General features: G+C 48.7%; 1 protein-coding gene across 1 annotated transcript in view; it reads right to left on the reverse strand.

The window, feature by feature from the left end:
- LOC126561861 (uncharacterized) overlaps positions 1–15,491 on the reverse strand; it is a 37,475-nt gene that overhangs the window by 5,840 nt on the left and 16,144 nt on the right. The window contains exons 5-12 of the mRNA XM_050218214.1: positions 15,392–15,483; positions 15,061–15,318; positions 14,416–14,967; positions 13,500–13,794; positions 12,734–13,195; positions 10,681–10,891; positions 1,897–2,262; positions 9–1,097 (exon numbers count right to left, since the gene is read on the reverse strand). Coding sequence (XP_050074171.1) covers positions 9–1,097; positions 1,897–2,262; positions 10,681–10,891; positions 12,734–13,195; positions 13,500–13,794; positions 14,416–14,967; positions 15,061–15,318; positions 15,392–15,483 — 3,325 coding nt within the window. The remainder of the gene's footprint in view (positions 1–8; positions 1,098–1,896; positions 2,263–10,680; positions 10,892–12,733; positions 13,196–13,499; positions 13,795–14,415; positions 14,968–15,060; positions 15,319–15,391; positions 15,484–15,491) is intronic.

The following is a 15,491-nucleotide window of genomic DNA, read 5'->3' on the forward strand; positions in this document are numbered from 1 at the left end:
ACACTCACGTAGTTGATAAGCACTTCGACGATCTGGCACTGGTGGCGCATATCCTTGACGGCCGTTTCGAGCGACTCGTTAGCGGACCGCACTACGGACGGTCCGAACACGATGGCCAGATTACGTGGATCCATCAGGTTCACCTCGCTGTGTGCACTGATTCGGTGCAGATGGCGCATCAGATGCTTCAGCGTTTCGTAGTTCATCGGCGGTACACGGCGCAACAGTTGGCGCAGCTCGGTTAGCCGTCGCTGTCCGCTCAGCTTGTCCGCGGCAATGAAACCGCCGTACAGCTCGTTCGGTAGCAGCGGTTCCGGCAGATTGCGTATGAACGATTTGAGCAGTGAGGACACGACATTAACGTCCTCCCAGCGTGCATCGCGCAGCGCAGTTTCGTCCAGCCCACGGTTGATCGTTTCCGTCAGCTGCGTAATGGCAGCCGTATTGCCCGGGATGCGGTAGATACCGACCACGCCGAGACCCTTCGATTCGACGATACCGGTACACTTGGCCAGTACGAGCGGCACGTACGGGTTCTCCTCCGACACGGGACACTGTTGCAGTGGCACATTGATCGAGGCACCGTCCGGCAGAGCGAGCAGCTCGGATCCGCTAGTGGCGGACGGCGAACCGGGCGGCTGTCCCTGCATCTTGCGGAACTGGCGGGCCACAATGCCCTTCCAGGTTTTCGACTTCGGCGAACCACTTTCACGATCGGAGCTATCCTTGGTACCGGCAAAGTGTTGCTGCTGTTGCAGCGTTAGATGCTGCGGTTGATGGTGAAGTTGATTGTGGTACTGCGAGCGGTCCTGTTGATTGGTGGCGCCCGGTATCGACACGATCGCTTGGTCCGCGCTGCCTGTTGGTGAGCCACAACCGGTCTGCGGTGTTTTGCGGCTCTTCGTAACTGGCGATTGGCCGGATGGGGAGCGCGATCCGATTGCATACTTGCGGTGCGATTTTGCTGGCAGTACTGGAGAGTAGTCGTCACCACTGTTGCCACCACCGGTCACACTTCCACCGTGCACCTGTACGCTTGTCTGTGCAGCGATGCGCTGTGGTTCTGCCTGCTGTCCTCCACGTCCGCTTAGGTAGTCCTGTTGAAGAAACAGCCATAGATGGAGAGAGAGAGAGAAAGAGAGCGGGCAAACACAGCAGCATTAAATATCGTTCACATATAGCAAAGTCGTAGTTTAGTAACGCGCACTCGTGTTCGCCACACAGCCACCAACACCAGCTGCCCCATCCGCTGCTGGATCGCGACGTACGCGAATGCCACATCCCAGGGCGACGTCCTCGGGAAGTACTGCCGAACGATCGGTGCTGTGAGGATGAGATCCATTGATGCACGGCGGACATACTGGGCTTACTGGACCACAGCGGGCAAAAAAAACAGAGCCCCCACAAAACTGGACAATGAAGTACCGGTTATCGGACCGCAGTGATGCACGCGCCTGCCACTTGTTCTTATCGGAAGCACGGCGCTTATCGTATCGCTTGTGTATGTAGAGGAGGCTCGCAAACTGGTGACAACAGTTTGATAAGAGGTTTTGCACATAAACCTGCACACACTACCCTTTATGTGCCTGTTGTGCCTTCACGAGATCCAGGTGAGAAATTGTTTTTGGGAATTGATTTGGTTTTTTTTTTTAAATCACCACCACCAAGGATGGCGATTGCAATGTAATGTTATCTTCTGTTTGTGATTACTTGAGAAACTGCTTGTCATACGACGGGTACAGGTATATCTTTCTGGGGGAGGAGGGGGTAGGAGGGGGGGGGGATTTTCTACTTTTAGGATAGCAAATACTGCATCTCTAATCTCAGGTTCCGGGTCACGATCTCGTTACGGTTGTTCTGTATCCTGACCTACCCTAGACTTAGGACGTTACTTACCGGACTGTGCAGCTGGCTGGTACTGCCTCCACCGCAGACGAGCCGCAACGACTCCATCCACTGCTGCATGTCACTGTGACTGTCGGCCTGCAGCAACAGCTCACGTTCCGAGCCCGGCAGCCCAACGGTGGACGTGCTGCGAATAGACGACCCACAGGTACTGCCCGCACCGCCAACATTGGCTAACCCGGATGCGGACTGTGTACGGTGTACCTCGACGTGTCCGAAACCAGCAACGGCAGCCGCCTCCATCGGGCAGTACGATCCAACTGCCGTCGTCAGCTTGAACACGTTCTTGCGCTTCGTGTAGTTTCCTTCCGTCACGTGGAAGTTTGTCAAATCTATCGTACCGCATGGTTCCGGACTCTGGAAGAACGGTATCGGAGTGCCGCAGAAGAGAAAAAAAGCACACATCAGTTACCGTGTTGTATCTTGGGCTCGAGAGATCCTGCTCTGCCGGTAGAATCGATGGAGTGTTGTCAGACGAAAAAAAAATAAACATCGAACGATATTAACCCACGACCCGGTGGAGTTCCAGCGACGGAGACGCAGCTTGCGCAGGCCCGGTGCATTGCGCATCCAGTTGAGTAATCGGGCCCCACCATGACCAGTTGCTGGACCCCCATGACCAGTCGGCCCGTCGGTACTGCCTCCACCACCGTGCGATCCACTCCCAGCCGGACCGGCCGAGCCGGCCCGACTGCGAGGATGACGGTTGGTGATGGAGGCTACACTTTGCCGATGTTCTGCCAGCTCGTTTTCGCTGTAGTAGGACAGCTTGCCGGGCAGTCCTGCCCACTCGCGGTTGGTCGGTACGGGTGCTAGCAGCTGATACTGCTGACGATCGTAGCAGGGAAGTTGATTGTGATGCACATGAAGATTCGGTTGGTGCATTCTCCAACTGGACCAACCGATGGCCAAACCGAAACTAACCGCACACACAACGGCGCACACGCCTAAACGTTACTTTTCTTCACAATTGTTCCTGAAACATTCGAACTACGCACAAATGTTTTTCAATTGACTCTTTGTTTTTTTTTTATTTCAAAGTTCCGAGCCCAAGAAGAAGAGAAGGAAGTTCACCAGTTGCGAACACAAAATCAGTTGCGTACACTGGAGGAATTCGAAAGCTAAATAGCAAAAAAAAAATGAAGAAGAAAATGTATACACCAACTGCTTATAATGGCGCCAGCCTAGTTATTACACTTACTGCAACCTCTAACCGTTTGCAAGGAATCATCACAACACACTAGCAAAGATGCTACCACCTCCAAGCACAGAACACGACTGACAAGATCAGTTGGAAGACGGTACGTTTTGTAATAGTGCGGCGGGCGTTTTTGCATCCGAAGTCATAAATGTTCGGATGCAGAGTGCTTTCTAACACCGTTGACTCACGCATGTATGCAGTGCTGGTAGTAGCAACAGCATCAGGAGGAGAACAGAACTGCATAGGAGGGTTGAAGTCGTTTCGCTTAGACGATGTCGTACGCCTTATAGTAGGCAATGCGAAATTGGAGGACATTTGGAGTTACGGAGACTCAGCTCTCTGTTATTCTCTGAGCTCTGATTATTTCTTTCAGAAAAAGAGCGCGAGAGAGAGAAGGAGAAAGAAAGAGTGGGGTGACGGGGAGGACTCCTTAGAAATTGTTTTGTATTGTATATTAGATGAGCAAGAGCGTGTCGTACCGCAATAAAAAGATTGTTTGATTTTAAGATTGAGACGGCAATTAATCCTGAAAACCCGCTCGAAGACAATTAACTCAACGAAACATTCGATGCATGGACACTGCTGACTACGAGGACCATTCGATTGACACACTCACTACTATTTACAACCCGCTTATCGATCGGATTGGCGATCCTTTGCCCTTAGCAGTAACACGTGCACCGCGAACTGACGGCACATCCGATGCAGGAAACAATCAGAAATTCGATTCGAACTCCCATCCCGATCATTCATCTCAGTATGGGTGGCTCTTTTTTTTTTTTTATTGTGCTTGTTTGTTTTTTGTTCAAGCGTTTCCAAACATAAACACACGCGGTACACACGCGTTTTGGGCAGCATGGAAATTGCAACCGGACAGGGTTCGCTGGGCAATGCGGCCAGCCAGCTAAACCATTGCACCAACGCGATCGGTTGGTTGTTTGCAAATCAATTTTAAAAAGGCGACTAGGACCGGTCCCTCCCCTCCTCTCCCCCTCCCCTTTGCCGTACGCGGCTGGTCACGGGTGTTGCGAACCCTTGCGTTACACCCGTAACGCCATCCCATAACGCGCCGGCTGCACGGTTGCTTGATGATTTGGATCAGAAGCGTTTTGCCTAGGTTATTTCTGTGTTTGCCGCTACCGCTAGCAAATGCGAGCAGCCGCGAACAGAACGGTCGCGTTCGGTAAATAAACAAAAGCACGCACGGAAGAGTTTGCAAAACAGAGATGGGAGGGAAAAATGGCAAAATGATGCACATTCAGTTTACAATTTCAGTGATTGCTACCGAAGGAGTGATGTTTACCACTTGCGGCGAGCAATTTTTAATGGTTAATTGTCAATGTTTTTGTTTTTTTTTTCTTTTTATAGTTTTGTCGGGTCTTTTACCGGTGCAATAATAATTGATTATGAATCGCTTATAATGAAATCGATTGAAGTATGAGACGGACGGTCACTCCCCGAATCTGTGTGTCTGTTTTTTCGTGTAGTATTCGATTTTTTCAGGCGCTAATTTCAACGGTTTTTGCAACTGAACAATAAAACCTACATAATAAATTCTAAGTACTGTAGTCGGTTATTAACAATATTTTCCTTTAAAAAAAAGCAATTACATTTATGAAATGATTCTATTCAATTAGTAAAATAAAAAATACAATTGCAATTTAAAAAAACTTAACAAAAAAAGATATTTAGTTTTGTTAAGAACGTTCCAAGAACGGTTCAATTTCAGTGAGTATGACCGGAATAAGGCGAAGAATAAGCCGAAAATGTCAAATGGAAATGAATTTGTTATTTAGCCATCGCAAATAGTAACGACAACACGCCGTTGAGGCATTATAATAAAAAATAAATATAAATTTTAATACGGGCGGCCCCGGAGGGTGTATGCGACAGCGTCGCCAGTCTTCAAACTGGAAGGACCGGTGTTCAAATCCCATCCGGACGCCGTTCCCCCGTAGTGAGGACTTTGGCTATCCGACAACGCAGCATCGGCAAATCTAGTAAGCCATTCCGATGGCCGACGCGACCTTAGAGGTCGTTAAGCCAAGAAATAGAAGAAGAATAAATAAATAAAAATTCTATTCTGCATCTGTATGGTAGTGGGTTCGTAGACAAAACACTCACATCTTAACAATTGTTCGCATCATCATATTAAAACGAAAAATGATTTTGATTATGGTTTTTGCTTTTTCTTTTTCTTTTTTTCCCCCTTTTTTCCCTATGCTATTCCACTCAATTTGTGTGTGAGTGTGTGCTCGAGTAGATTCCTCCAGCTAGCTGTATTCTTTTTATAACAATTTAAATATTTTTTCTTCGACAAACCTTACAACACTGCAGTTTGCCTTTTGTTTCCTTACTTTCGGTAGCGATAAAGTGGCGTGGGTGGTGAGGGAAAAACCATGAAGCCTAGCTACTATTTTGTTGCTGATGTAGCCGAATGTGGGGTGAGATGTCGAAAGCTATGGCTTCCGATCGCCTTCAAGCACCGGTGGGTTCGTTGACGTGTTTGCACCAAGGTTCCCCCCCCAAAAAAAAAAAAAAGACGAACATTGTGAGGACTGAATGAGGAGGGGGGGGAGAGGGAGATGGTTGCCAATTTTCTTCGATCGCAAACGGTACGCAAGATGCGCACCGTAAAAACCAACACCCAATCGACTCCTTCGCCGTGCGTTCATATAAAGCATTCGGCTGGGGTGAAATTGTTGGCAACAAGACACGAACCCTCTCAAATCAAAAATCAAAAATCGAAAAAAAAAATACACAAAGAGAGAGAGACGAGGCAAGCAAAACGGAAAACTCGCGCGAGAAAACTCTCCGCTCGGCTCGGATCAAAGTTCAGCCATGGAATGGCGTGGAAAAAGGCTTAACGCGCGAATGCACCCAACAACAAAACACGAGCACTTTTCACTTTCGTGCGGTTGGTGGGAGGGGAACAAAGGAGGTGGGGGGGGGGGGAGAAGAAGAAACCCCCAAGAGACCCCGTGATATAATTTTTCGAAATCATCACCACCACCACCCCCAAAACACGGTGGAAGGCCGTCGGTGACCTACAGCCCTACACCGAGCGGGCGCGCGGCGGGACCGGAAAAACTCGAGACACCCACAACCGGGTGTGAAATTAGTTTTACCGGAAGTAATGCGCTCGATGTGACACACACACACAGCTGTGCGATTAATTCTGCAAATGGGAAGTAGTAGCGACTAAGCGACAAACGCCTCGAAAGTTTTTTTTTTCCCCCGGGTGTCTTCTTTCTCGCAATCGAAACCACTCCAAACCGCCAACAGAGACAACGCCCTGCACAAACATGGTGGTGGCAGCGGCCGATAGGAGCGCTTTTTGATACGCGATTTGCATACGCAAGGGCTCTAACGTACCCTTCCCTCCTTCCTTCCTCCCTCACAACGGTCCGTCCATCGGAAATCCATGAAGTCCAAATGAGTTCGCAACGGTAGCGAAATAGGTGATCGATAGTAGGATGGTTAGTTGGTGAAGGTTGCCAAATAAGTGCACTAGAGGACCGTCCGTGCCCACTTTCCTTGCTTCACCGCCTTACTGGAAGGGTGGCCGCTGCCAAACAAGGACAACGGTGGACAAAATTCTTCACCAATGATATCACACACATAAGCAGGCGCGAGAAATGCCACTACATTCCATCGGGAGAAGTGATAAAAATAATCGAACATCACGACGGATGGAGTCGCATACTTTGCGAGGTTGGTTGATGATTCCGCAGTTGAATGTTGGCAGTTTGTTTTGTGTTTTATCAGGGCGATAGGATGGGCACAATATCATATTTCGTACACGAGATCGATAAATCACTCGTACAATCTCACACTTTTAAACGGAAACCCTTGCGAACACTTGCGGTTTTGCAGCTAAAAATTCTTTAATTCTTTCCTATAACGAATGCGTATGCGTGTATTGCATTTTCTTTGCTTTTAATTTGGACTCGCTGTTGCACTTTTTGAATCACACGCGCGAACCACTCACTGATCAACGAATCTAAACACAAAAATTGTTTCATTTAAAATCTCCAAACCACTGAAACACCTTCAACCGGAGCTGATTAGCACAAACGCTCACTAAATCGCGTACAGATGAACGCACAGTAATCAAATTTTCCCGATGGATCCCTTCCGTTCCATGGTGGATGGGCGGGGAAAAAAAAGGCACAGAAGGCACCGATCGGAAAACGGAACGCGTGTTCGCCGCCTCGAACAAAGCGACCGCGCTGCTGTTCGAACTCCCGCTGCTAGCTCTGTTGGCGTACGGAGGACTGAACAACGCGCACACGGTCGGGATCGACCGACTCACACACCATCCACCCAGCTGGCCGCCGGCACAAGTGCGTGCAGCGAAGCTGAGTGGTGGGAGCGCCACTTGAGCGCTCAGCGTGTCACTCACTGCGTAACCACCGTCTTTGACGCACAATATGTTGTTTTAGCTTTCCTCATATCAAGCGCACGATCAAGCGAGCGAACAAAGTCGAGTTGGCAAAGAATGATCGCTTTGCTGCATACTGCATTCTATGATTGAATGCAAAAAAAAAAAAAGTAAAACTTCTGGTGCTGTGACTAGGATTCTATTAGTAGGTAATAATGGTGGTTGGGGCTTTTACTTTCTAAATAAGCCCTATTACATCCTTGCTTTTATGCCATGACCAGCATAAACCGATGTTTTGGATTCTAAAACTGCGTTATTTTATATATTTTTTTTAAAATTTAGAATACCCTTCTTCTTGGTAAAAAAAGGAAAAATTATGTTGGTGCCGTGACCAGGATTATTTTAACTTTTGAGAAATTTAATTGCCTCTTTCTGCTTGCAAATGATAAATACTAAAATAATAAATAACTTAAAGGTAACCAGTAGGAAAAGAGAGGCAAACGAAAGAAAGTATTTTGGTGCCGTGACCAGGATCATATAAGCCAACAAGCAAATGTGTTGAAATTTAAATTTTTCATAAACCATATTCAACCTTCATTCCTTTCAAAATTGTATCGATTTAAGGTGGCCCATCATTCAGAGGATTTTCCACAACCAAAAAGGAAAAGCAAATGGTGCAGTATTCAGTATAAATTCCCTTACACGGTTACGATCAGAACGAGCGGCATCACATCGCTTCTACAATCCTTATTTATTTTCTTTGTCCCACTTTATGGTCTTTTGTTGTCGCTGAATGCATGCAGCAATATTCTCCAAGGACTCTGGTACTTTTTATGTGATTTTTTATGTCATTCCACCCCCCCCCCCCCCCCCCCCCCACCCTGCCCAGTGGCATAGGTCAGTGAGTGTTCACGTAATCGAATTCTATTGGCGTAACCGAGTTCTATAGAGAAAAAAAAATGCTCAAAATGACCTGCTACCTTAGGAAGCTTGAAAATATCTCTCTTTCCCCTGGAACCCTACCGTCCCTTTACGCTACAGTGAATCATCTTTACGCGTGGAGAAAAGAGAAATGCAGCCCGCGAATGTGACCGTTTGTGCGACCGCGGAAACGTGAAAAATCCACTAAAAGAACGCACAAATTTGTCAATTCGGTGAATTGGGGGGGGGGGGGGGAGGAGGACGGTGGAGCGGCATACACACATATACGTTCGCATCGAAATGACGAGCAGCCATTAGTACCACGGTGCCATGTTTGGGTTTCTTCGTTCACCGCGCGTATGCGTAGTTATGGAAGTGAAAATGTCTAATTGCTCCGATTTTTATGCGATTCATCGCCACCCGAAGCGCGCGGCCGTGTTTATGTATGTATTTTTTTTTTAAGATGGGGGGGGGGGGGTGACTGCTCTCTTCTCGCCTTTGGGGGTGATTTTTCGGCAGTCAAAAATAAAGAGCAACAAAAAAAAAAGGGAAACGTGTGTGTGCTATGACACTGTTTGGGTACGGGCCTGAAAGAAAGAAAGAGCATAGATGTGTGTGTTTTTTTTTTATGGTGAAGCACCGGGTGGGGGAGGTTCAGCATTCAGCTGGGAGAGAGTGAATATTTAAAGAAGAGCATTAGAGCGTAGAGGGAAAAGGTAAATTGATCGATCATCAGATCGTGAATGTGATGGGCTTTTGGTGGAAAACAAAATTGTTGTACAAAACAGGGCGCGCGCACACACACACGCATCAGACGGCACCGTCTGGCGGGTGAAGATGTGTGCCGGAAATGTATGAAAAATAGTCAACACCCGCACCCGCGCACCCCGAAAGCCGATGGAAAAGAGAAATGGTTGCTATCAAAATTCGAAATGAAAAGTTTTTTTCACCTTAAACCCCCTCCGACCCCTGCATCCTTCTCCCAGTTTGTTTGGAAATGACCCTTGCCTATCTATATGCACGTGTGTGTGTGTGTGCAAATGAAAATATAAGAAATTGAAGCGAACATCAGACGGTCACGGAGACAAATCGCGGAAGCCAATTTTTGGCCTTTGTGGCTGTTGTGGAAAACGCCCCGTGGAAACGCTTTCTGCACATCGCAGTCAACATTGAGCGAAAGGTGAGAAACAGACGCAGGTTTTGGATGATGCGTTTCCCGCTCCCGCCTTCCGCTGGCGCCAGATTATGGTCAGCTTCTTCTTTCACTTTCTCCTGCTTCCATTATCGTGCCCCCGTTTTAATGCTGACAAAGCTATCCCCACAGAGGATAAGGATGGTGTGTGTATCGGAATGACCCTCCCGCACTCGATATCCATATCGAGCAAATCCCGAATTCGTCGCTTAACCGCCCGTTGAAGTTCTTTTCGTATTTCTATTTCGTAAAGCCTGACGGGTGACGCAGCTGCGCACTTTACACTTGGGCAGCGATTGCTCGCACAATGCCAATAAATTGATTCCAACACCCTTTCGTCCCTGACATCCCTCCCCCCCCCCCCCCAACCCCGTATTCTCCACCATGTTCCCTCTAACACCGTTTAACCGCATGTTTTACGACGTTCGCGTAAAATTTTACGGTCTGTTAAAACATTTTATACTTTATATTAATAACGCTGATCATGCTGAAACCGGAGACACCATTTCACCTTTGCACCCACTGTACACTTCCCGGGCAAGGCTCCGATGCCCATCCCGTGGCGTGCGATCGCGATCGAACGATGAAAGACACAACTATCCGCATCGAAGCGCAATGGCGAAACCGTGCCCGGCTACGTATTTACGTATTTTGATTAATTTATGATTATTGTTACACATTTCCTAAGGATTTCTCCCACTCGGTGTGGGGTTGTTTCTTTTATGCCGTCCGTTTGATTGAGCAATAAGAAAAAGCGACCCAGCCTGGCCAACAGTAAATGAGATTTTAAGGTGCCCGTGGGCAGCGGTTGGCCCACAAGCAAACGGGTGTGGGTGGGGTGGTGGTAATAGAACCTTGCACTTTCACACTTTTACTCGTGCGTAGCGAGCTGCCTTATTGCGTTTGCGATTCATTCTTAAAGGAAGCGGGTCTTAAGGAAGCGAGCTGAGGCACAGATTGCTATAAATGTAAATATGGTTTTGGCCTTCCCGACGAGACATCCAACTTGACCCGGATCTACCCATCGCTGTAATAATAAGGAAAAGTCTGGTGGGCGTAGGCGGTTGGAATTCTTACCTGGTTCGAGCTCTTGCCTTCGCGTACCAGCGTCAGCGTCAGATGGTGTCCGCGCAGCTCGGCATGTACGGTGCGCCAGCTACGGTCCGCCGAACGCTTGCCGTCGATCAGCGTCACCTTTACGTGCAGTTCGCCTTCCCGCGCCAACGGTTCGGTGTGGTCGGCTGTTCCGTCCCGGAAGTGGGCCAGTGCTTTCGATTTGGCGCCGTGGCTGCGTGGGAGGGAGGAGGGGTTTTTTGGCAAATTAGAAATCGCTTAACCGAGCCGGGCTGGTTGATCCATGCATTGACATCAAAGAGAGCATAATCAAACAACAATAACAACAATAGCAACAAATGGCACACACACACACAGATAGATGAATGTACACTCTCACACCGAGAAAGAAGGATATGGATGAACGATGAACCATAAAAAATGTATGAGAGATAGAGAGACAGAGTGAAAGAAAGTAAGAGAAACGGAGAACACCAAATTGGAGGAGTAGAATGAATCTAAATCTTGGAACTTTCTTCACGAAAGGATGAAAAATGAGTGTTTGCCTAACGAATGGCAACACACGGTTGCATGAAATACACTCAAATACACGCCATTAAAACACACACACACACACACATATAAACACATTTATGTATAAAACACCAGCGAGAAGATGAGACGAGCGTGATGAGTGTAAAGCAAGGTCCTGAAATAGATGTATCCACACAAAGACTATCGGAGTGGAGTAATGAAAAGGAAACGGAAAAGCCCCTTTCTGCAAAGAATTGGCAAACCCTGTCAAGAGGGAAAACTATTTAATAATCGATCTCCATTTTGATGAGCGCACCCCACATTAACTCATGCATCTATATACGTGTGTTTTTTTGTGTGTGTGTGTGTGTGTGTGTTTTTGTGCGCACACACCAAAACTTTTAATGAAACGCTAGTCCTGATTTCGGCAAAAAAAGGAAACCCCGAATGGGATGATCCGACATCCAGCAACACCAAAGCAACACAAACAAGACAGCTTGATGCAGCTATTGAGGACTTCCTGAGGACAAAAGCTAATCGGGCATTAGGCGAATGTATGGATTTATTTATTTCTTAAAGGCAATACTCCTCTCCGAAACGGTGCGAAACACTGCTATGTTGTATAGAAAGAGTATAAAGATGTCTTTGAAGATGTTGCCAAACATTCAGACAAACATTGACACTAAAAGCAGTCAAACGACTTTTACAATTGCATCCGCATGAGAGAAGGGATTTGTCACATAAAACCTTCAATCAAATCAAGCTCGTTAAACGATAATTCCGATGGAAAAGGGGAAAGAGCAGTGCGGTGTGTGGGTGATTGGAAGAATTGTAATGGGGACAGCGTCTGTTTATACTAGATTGCCAATTAAAATACTAAACGTTTTAATCCATCCCGGTATGAGGTAGTTCAGTTTTACGACCGCAAGCGAAGACGGTTGCCATTCGATGTGTGATTACGAACAGACCACGGCACGGCTGGACGGCAGTTCAGCGCTGCGTGTGACCAATTTGAAGATGACTTTATACAACCGTCAACACATTTCTGCGGGTTTTTTTTTGTTTCTTGCGTGAGTGTAGTGGCTTTGGTTCACGGATAAAGAAGGTGAAGCACGCGCAAATGAGCTGAGGATAATGCGATACTAATGGCACTAGTGGATGAGTAGAGTCTGTACCGGTTAAAAGAGATCGAAATGAAGGAACAGACAAGCGGGTGAAGTGTGGGTGAGAAACAAAAAGGGCGGAAGGTCACATATTCCAGCCCCTTTTTATTTTTAGAAAAGAAAAAACGAGGAAAGGTATGCAGCGCATTAAAAGGCTCTGGGAGTCTGGGCACAGTAGGACCCTCAAAATATACAGCAAGTTTGTAAACAGCAAATGTGGAAGAAAACAAAAAAAAGGGTAAGAAAAAGAACAACGTCAAACAAATACACGAGCCAACACATCCACCAACAACATCTAGAAAGTAGGCGCATGTACAGAAGAATCCGGATGTTGGGGATTATCGGGGGGGGGAGAAAAAAAAGCAACAGGGTGCGCGAACCTCTGGGCGAAGAAGTAGTTGCGTGTGACGACTCCGCCCGCCGTCGTTGTGGTGATGACGTGCAGATTGCCAAGGCTGCCCGCCGCCGCCCCAAACAGTCGGCCACTGCCGGCCCCGAGCGGGGTGGTCGTGATCAGGGAAGCCGATCGACCCTTCGGGACGGCTGGCGGTGTGGGCCGGGTGCGCGACGCAGCACCGGCCTGGTCCTCCTCGTCGTCCTCGTCCTCATCGTCGTCATCGTCGTCAGCGTCGTCGCCAACGTCGCGTCGATGGGCTTGCGGTGGGCGAGGGGTACGACGGGGACGGGAACGCTTTTTCGTGCCAGGTTCGGCGGATGGTCCGGCGGGTTCGGTTTCAAGGATTGGTGGAAGTGCGGTCGAATCGGATGACTCGGGGTCGAACAGACGGCGCAGCGGCTGAATGTCGGTTGTAAGACGAGGCCTTCGCCAGGGACGATAGGCACTGGACACGCATAGCAAAAACACAACACACGTTACATATTTTTGTGCATTTGAATATAAAGAGAGAAAGAGAAAGAGATAGGGAGAAGAGAAAAAATACCAAGGAGAATGTGTTTCAGTGAGGTAGAAGATTTTCAGCGAGGGGGGGGGGTGGCCTAAAAGGTAACGACAGGGAGAGAACGACCGGGGGAAGAATAGCTGCACTGCCCGCTAAATCTGAGTGACTTTTGCTGAGTACCTTTTTTCGCCGTTGAACAGCACCTGCAACATCCACAACACACGCACGTTCGAAGGAAAGGACTTACCTCTTGAGCTGCTGCGGTTGCATCTTGCCCGTGGGCCCAGTAGAATCGTCGGCCACAGCCGTCGGCAGGCTGGGCGATTCGATGACCGGCGGTTCCGCGGCATCGGTGTCCGGTGTGTCGGCTGGTGGCAACGACATTGGGCTACTGTCCGCATCGCTCTCCAGCATCTGGAACAGGTTGTCGTGTGCGGTCGCACGTAGATATGAAATCCGGCGCATCTTGCGCTCATCGTCCTCCAGCAGCAGTGGATGGTGCGGTTGCTTCTGACGCATTACCACCGGCGGTACTGAACCATCTGTTGGGAAGAAGATAGGCAGCGTAAATGCATCAGATGGACGGTTGGGCGCAATCCAAATCATGTTATTGTTTGGAGGTAAGTAGCGGTTGGTTAGATTTGCCACTCGCTGAGAACGGTCATGCAACGACGTTAGCATTAGGAGGAGACAACAACAAAAACAGTGGTTTTAATGCGTTTAAGTTGAATGGAAAAAGGTGGAACAGTAGTAAGGTTGCATAGTGGTGGACAACTGCCACCAGTCGCGCATCGAGTACAGGTTAGAGAAGCATGCCAACCAATTGAAATTATGGAGTGTCAGGGTTTTTGGGGGAGTCTTTGCGGCACACATCCCGCACACCACACTTTGGCCGGTGTGGTCTTAGGATTGCCCTTATCAACTGCTACCAGTTAGTGTAGGTAGACATGCAACGCGAAGACTTCTGTCACTTCTTCACAAGCTACGGAGAGCTGTGCGTCGAGGTTTTGGTTACACGTTAGAGCTTGCGATAGGAGATGTGTGGATTAGTGTATTACTGAACGAAAGTAAGGTAGAAAATAAAATAAAATAAATAACAAGGGCAACAACACACGACTCAGTAGGATGAAGCGAATTGTTAAGTCGAGTAAGAGTGCGCCAACCTGTGCAAAGGTTGAGCGTTGTAGGACGGATCGGAGCGGTCCCTTGACGAAAGGCTGATGCTGCTGTTGGTGTGGATGGTGGTGCCGATGGTGTGGCTCCCATTGCACCAGCGCCCTGATTTTCGAGCGCTACGAGATTCGTCAGCGGTACCGACGAAGTACTCGTAACGGTCGACGCAACCGTAAGCGGTGAGAGTGGTGCGAGTGATGGCGAGGTAAGCGGTGGACGGTTAAACATCTCCACATCACCACCGACCGCACCATCAACACCACCGTCACCGTCCCCGGCCAGGAAGTGACGCAGCACAACAATCGTCTGGTTGCGGTGCAGCATCTTCATCCGCATCTGCTCCGTATCCGCCGCCGACAGGGGATGCTGTAGTCGGTGTGCGGCGGCATACGTGCGGGCCGGTGGTATCGGACGCACCAAACCGGACGGCTCACTGTCCGACGTCAGTGACGCAACCGACGTGACGGAAGAACTTCCCTCGAGTGATGGCGCTGTTGCTGCCGGTGCGGACGTTCCCGACGGTGTTCCTTGCAACCAGAATGCTGAACCAAAAATTGAACCAATCATTGGAACATTTACTACCCCGTTCCGTTCCCTCAGCGACCCGGAAGTAGCGTCGCGCAGCGTAACTTTACCTGTCGAGTTGCGGACAGCATTGCGATACGAATCGTCCCGGATCGGCTTCTGGCGCATCATTGGGACCGGCGGTGCCGTGTGCTGCTGGTTTTCCTTATCCTTGTCGTTCAGCTCGTACGGTTCGTTCGTGAGCATTAGCGTGCTGGCGAGTGAATGTCGCGAATCGCGCGTAGTGTTCGACTCGACCGAGAGTGACCGTAGACGGACCGGTGTGCGTCTGGATTCCGAATCAGAGCTTACTGAACGGGGCTTGTCTTCTGTAAATAAATTCGTATCGTACGGAAATGTTAGGAAAACGCTGAGTAGAACGTAATAGTCCAAACAACGTACCGATGGACTTGCGCCAGCCAGTACTTTCGGCCTTCAGTTCGAATTCTTTCCTACGCACGGCCACATTCGGTACGACCTGTTTCGTGTTGATTCTGTCAGA

This window comes from Anopheles maculipalpis, chromosome X (assembly GCF_943734695.1).
Source record: "Anopheles maculipalpis chromosome X, idAnoMacuDA_375_x, whole genome shotgun sequence".
Lineage (NCBI taxonomy): Eukaryota > Metazoa > Arthropoda > Insecta > Diptera > Culicidae > Anopheles > Anopheles maculipalpis.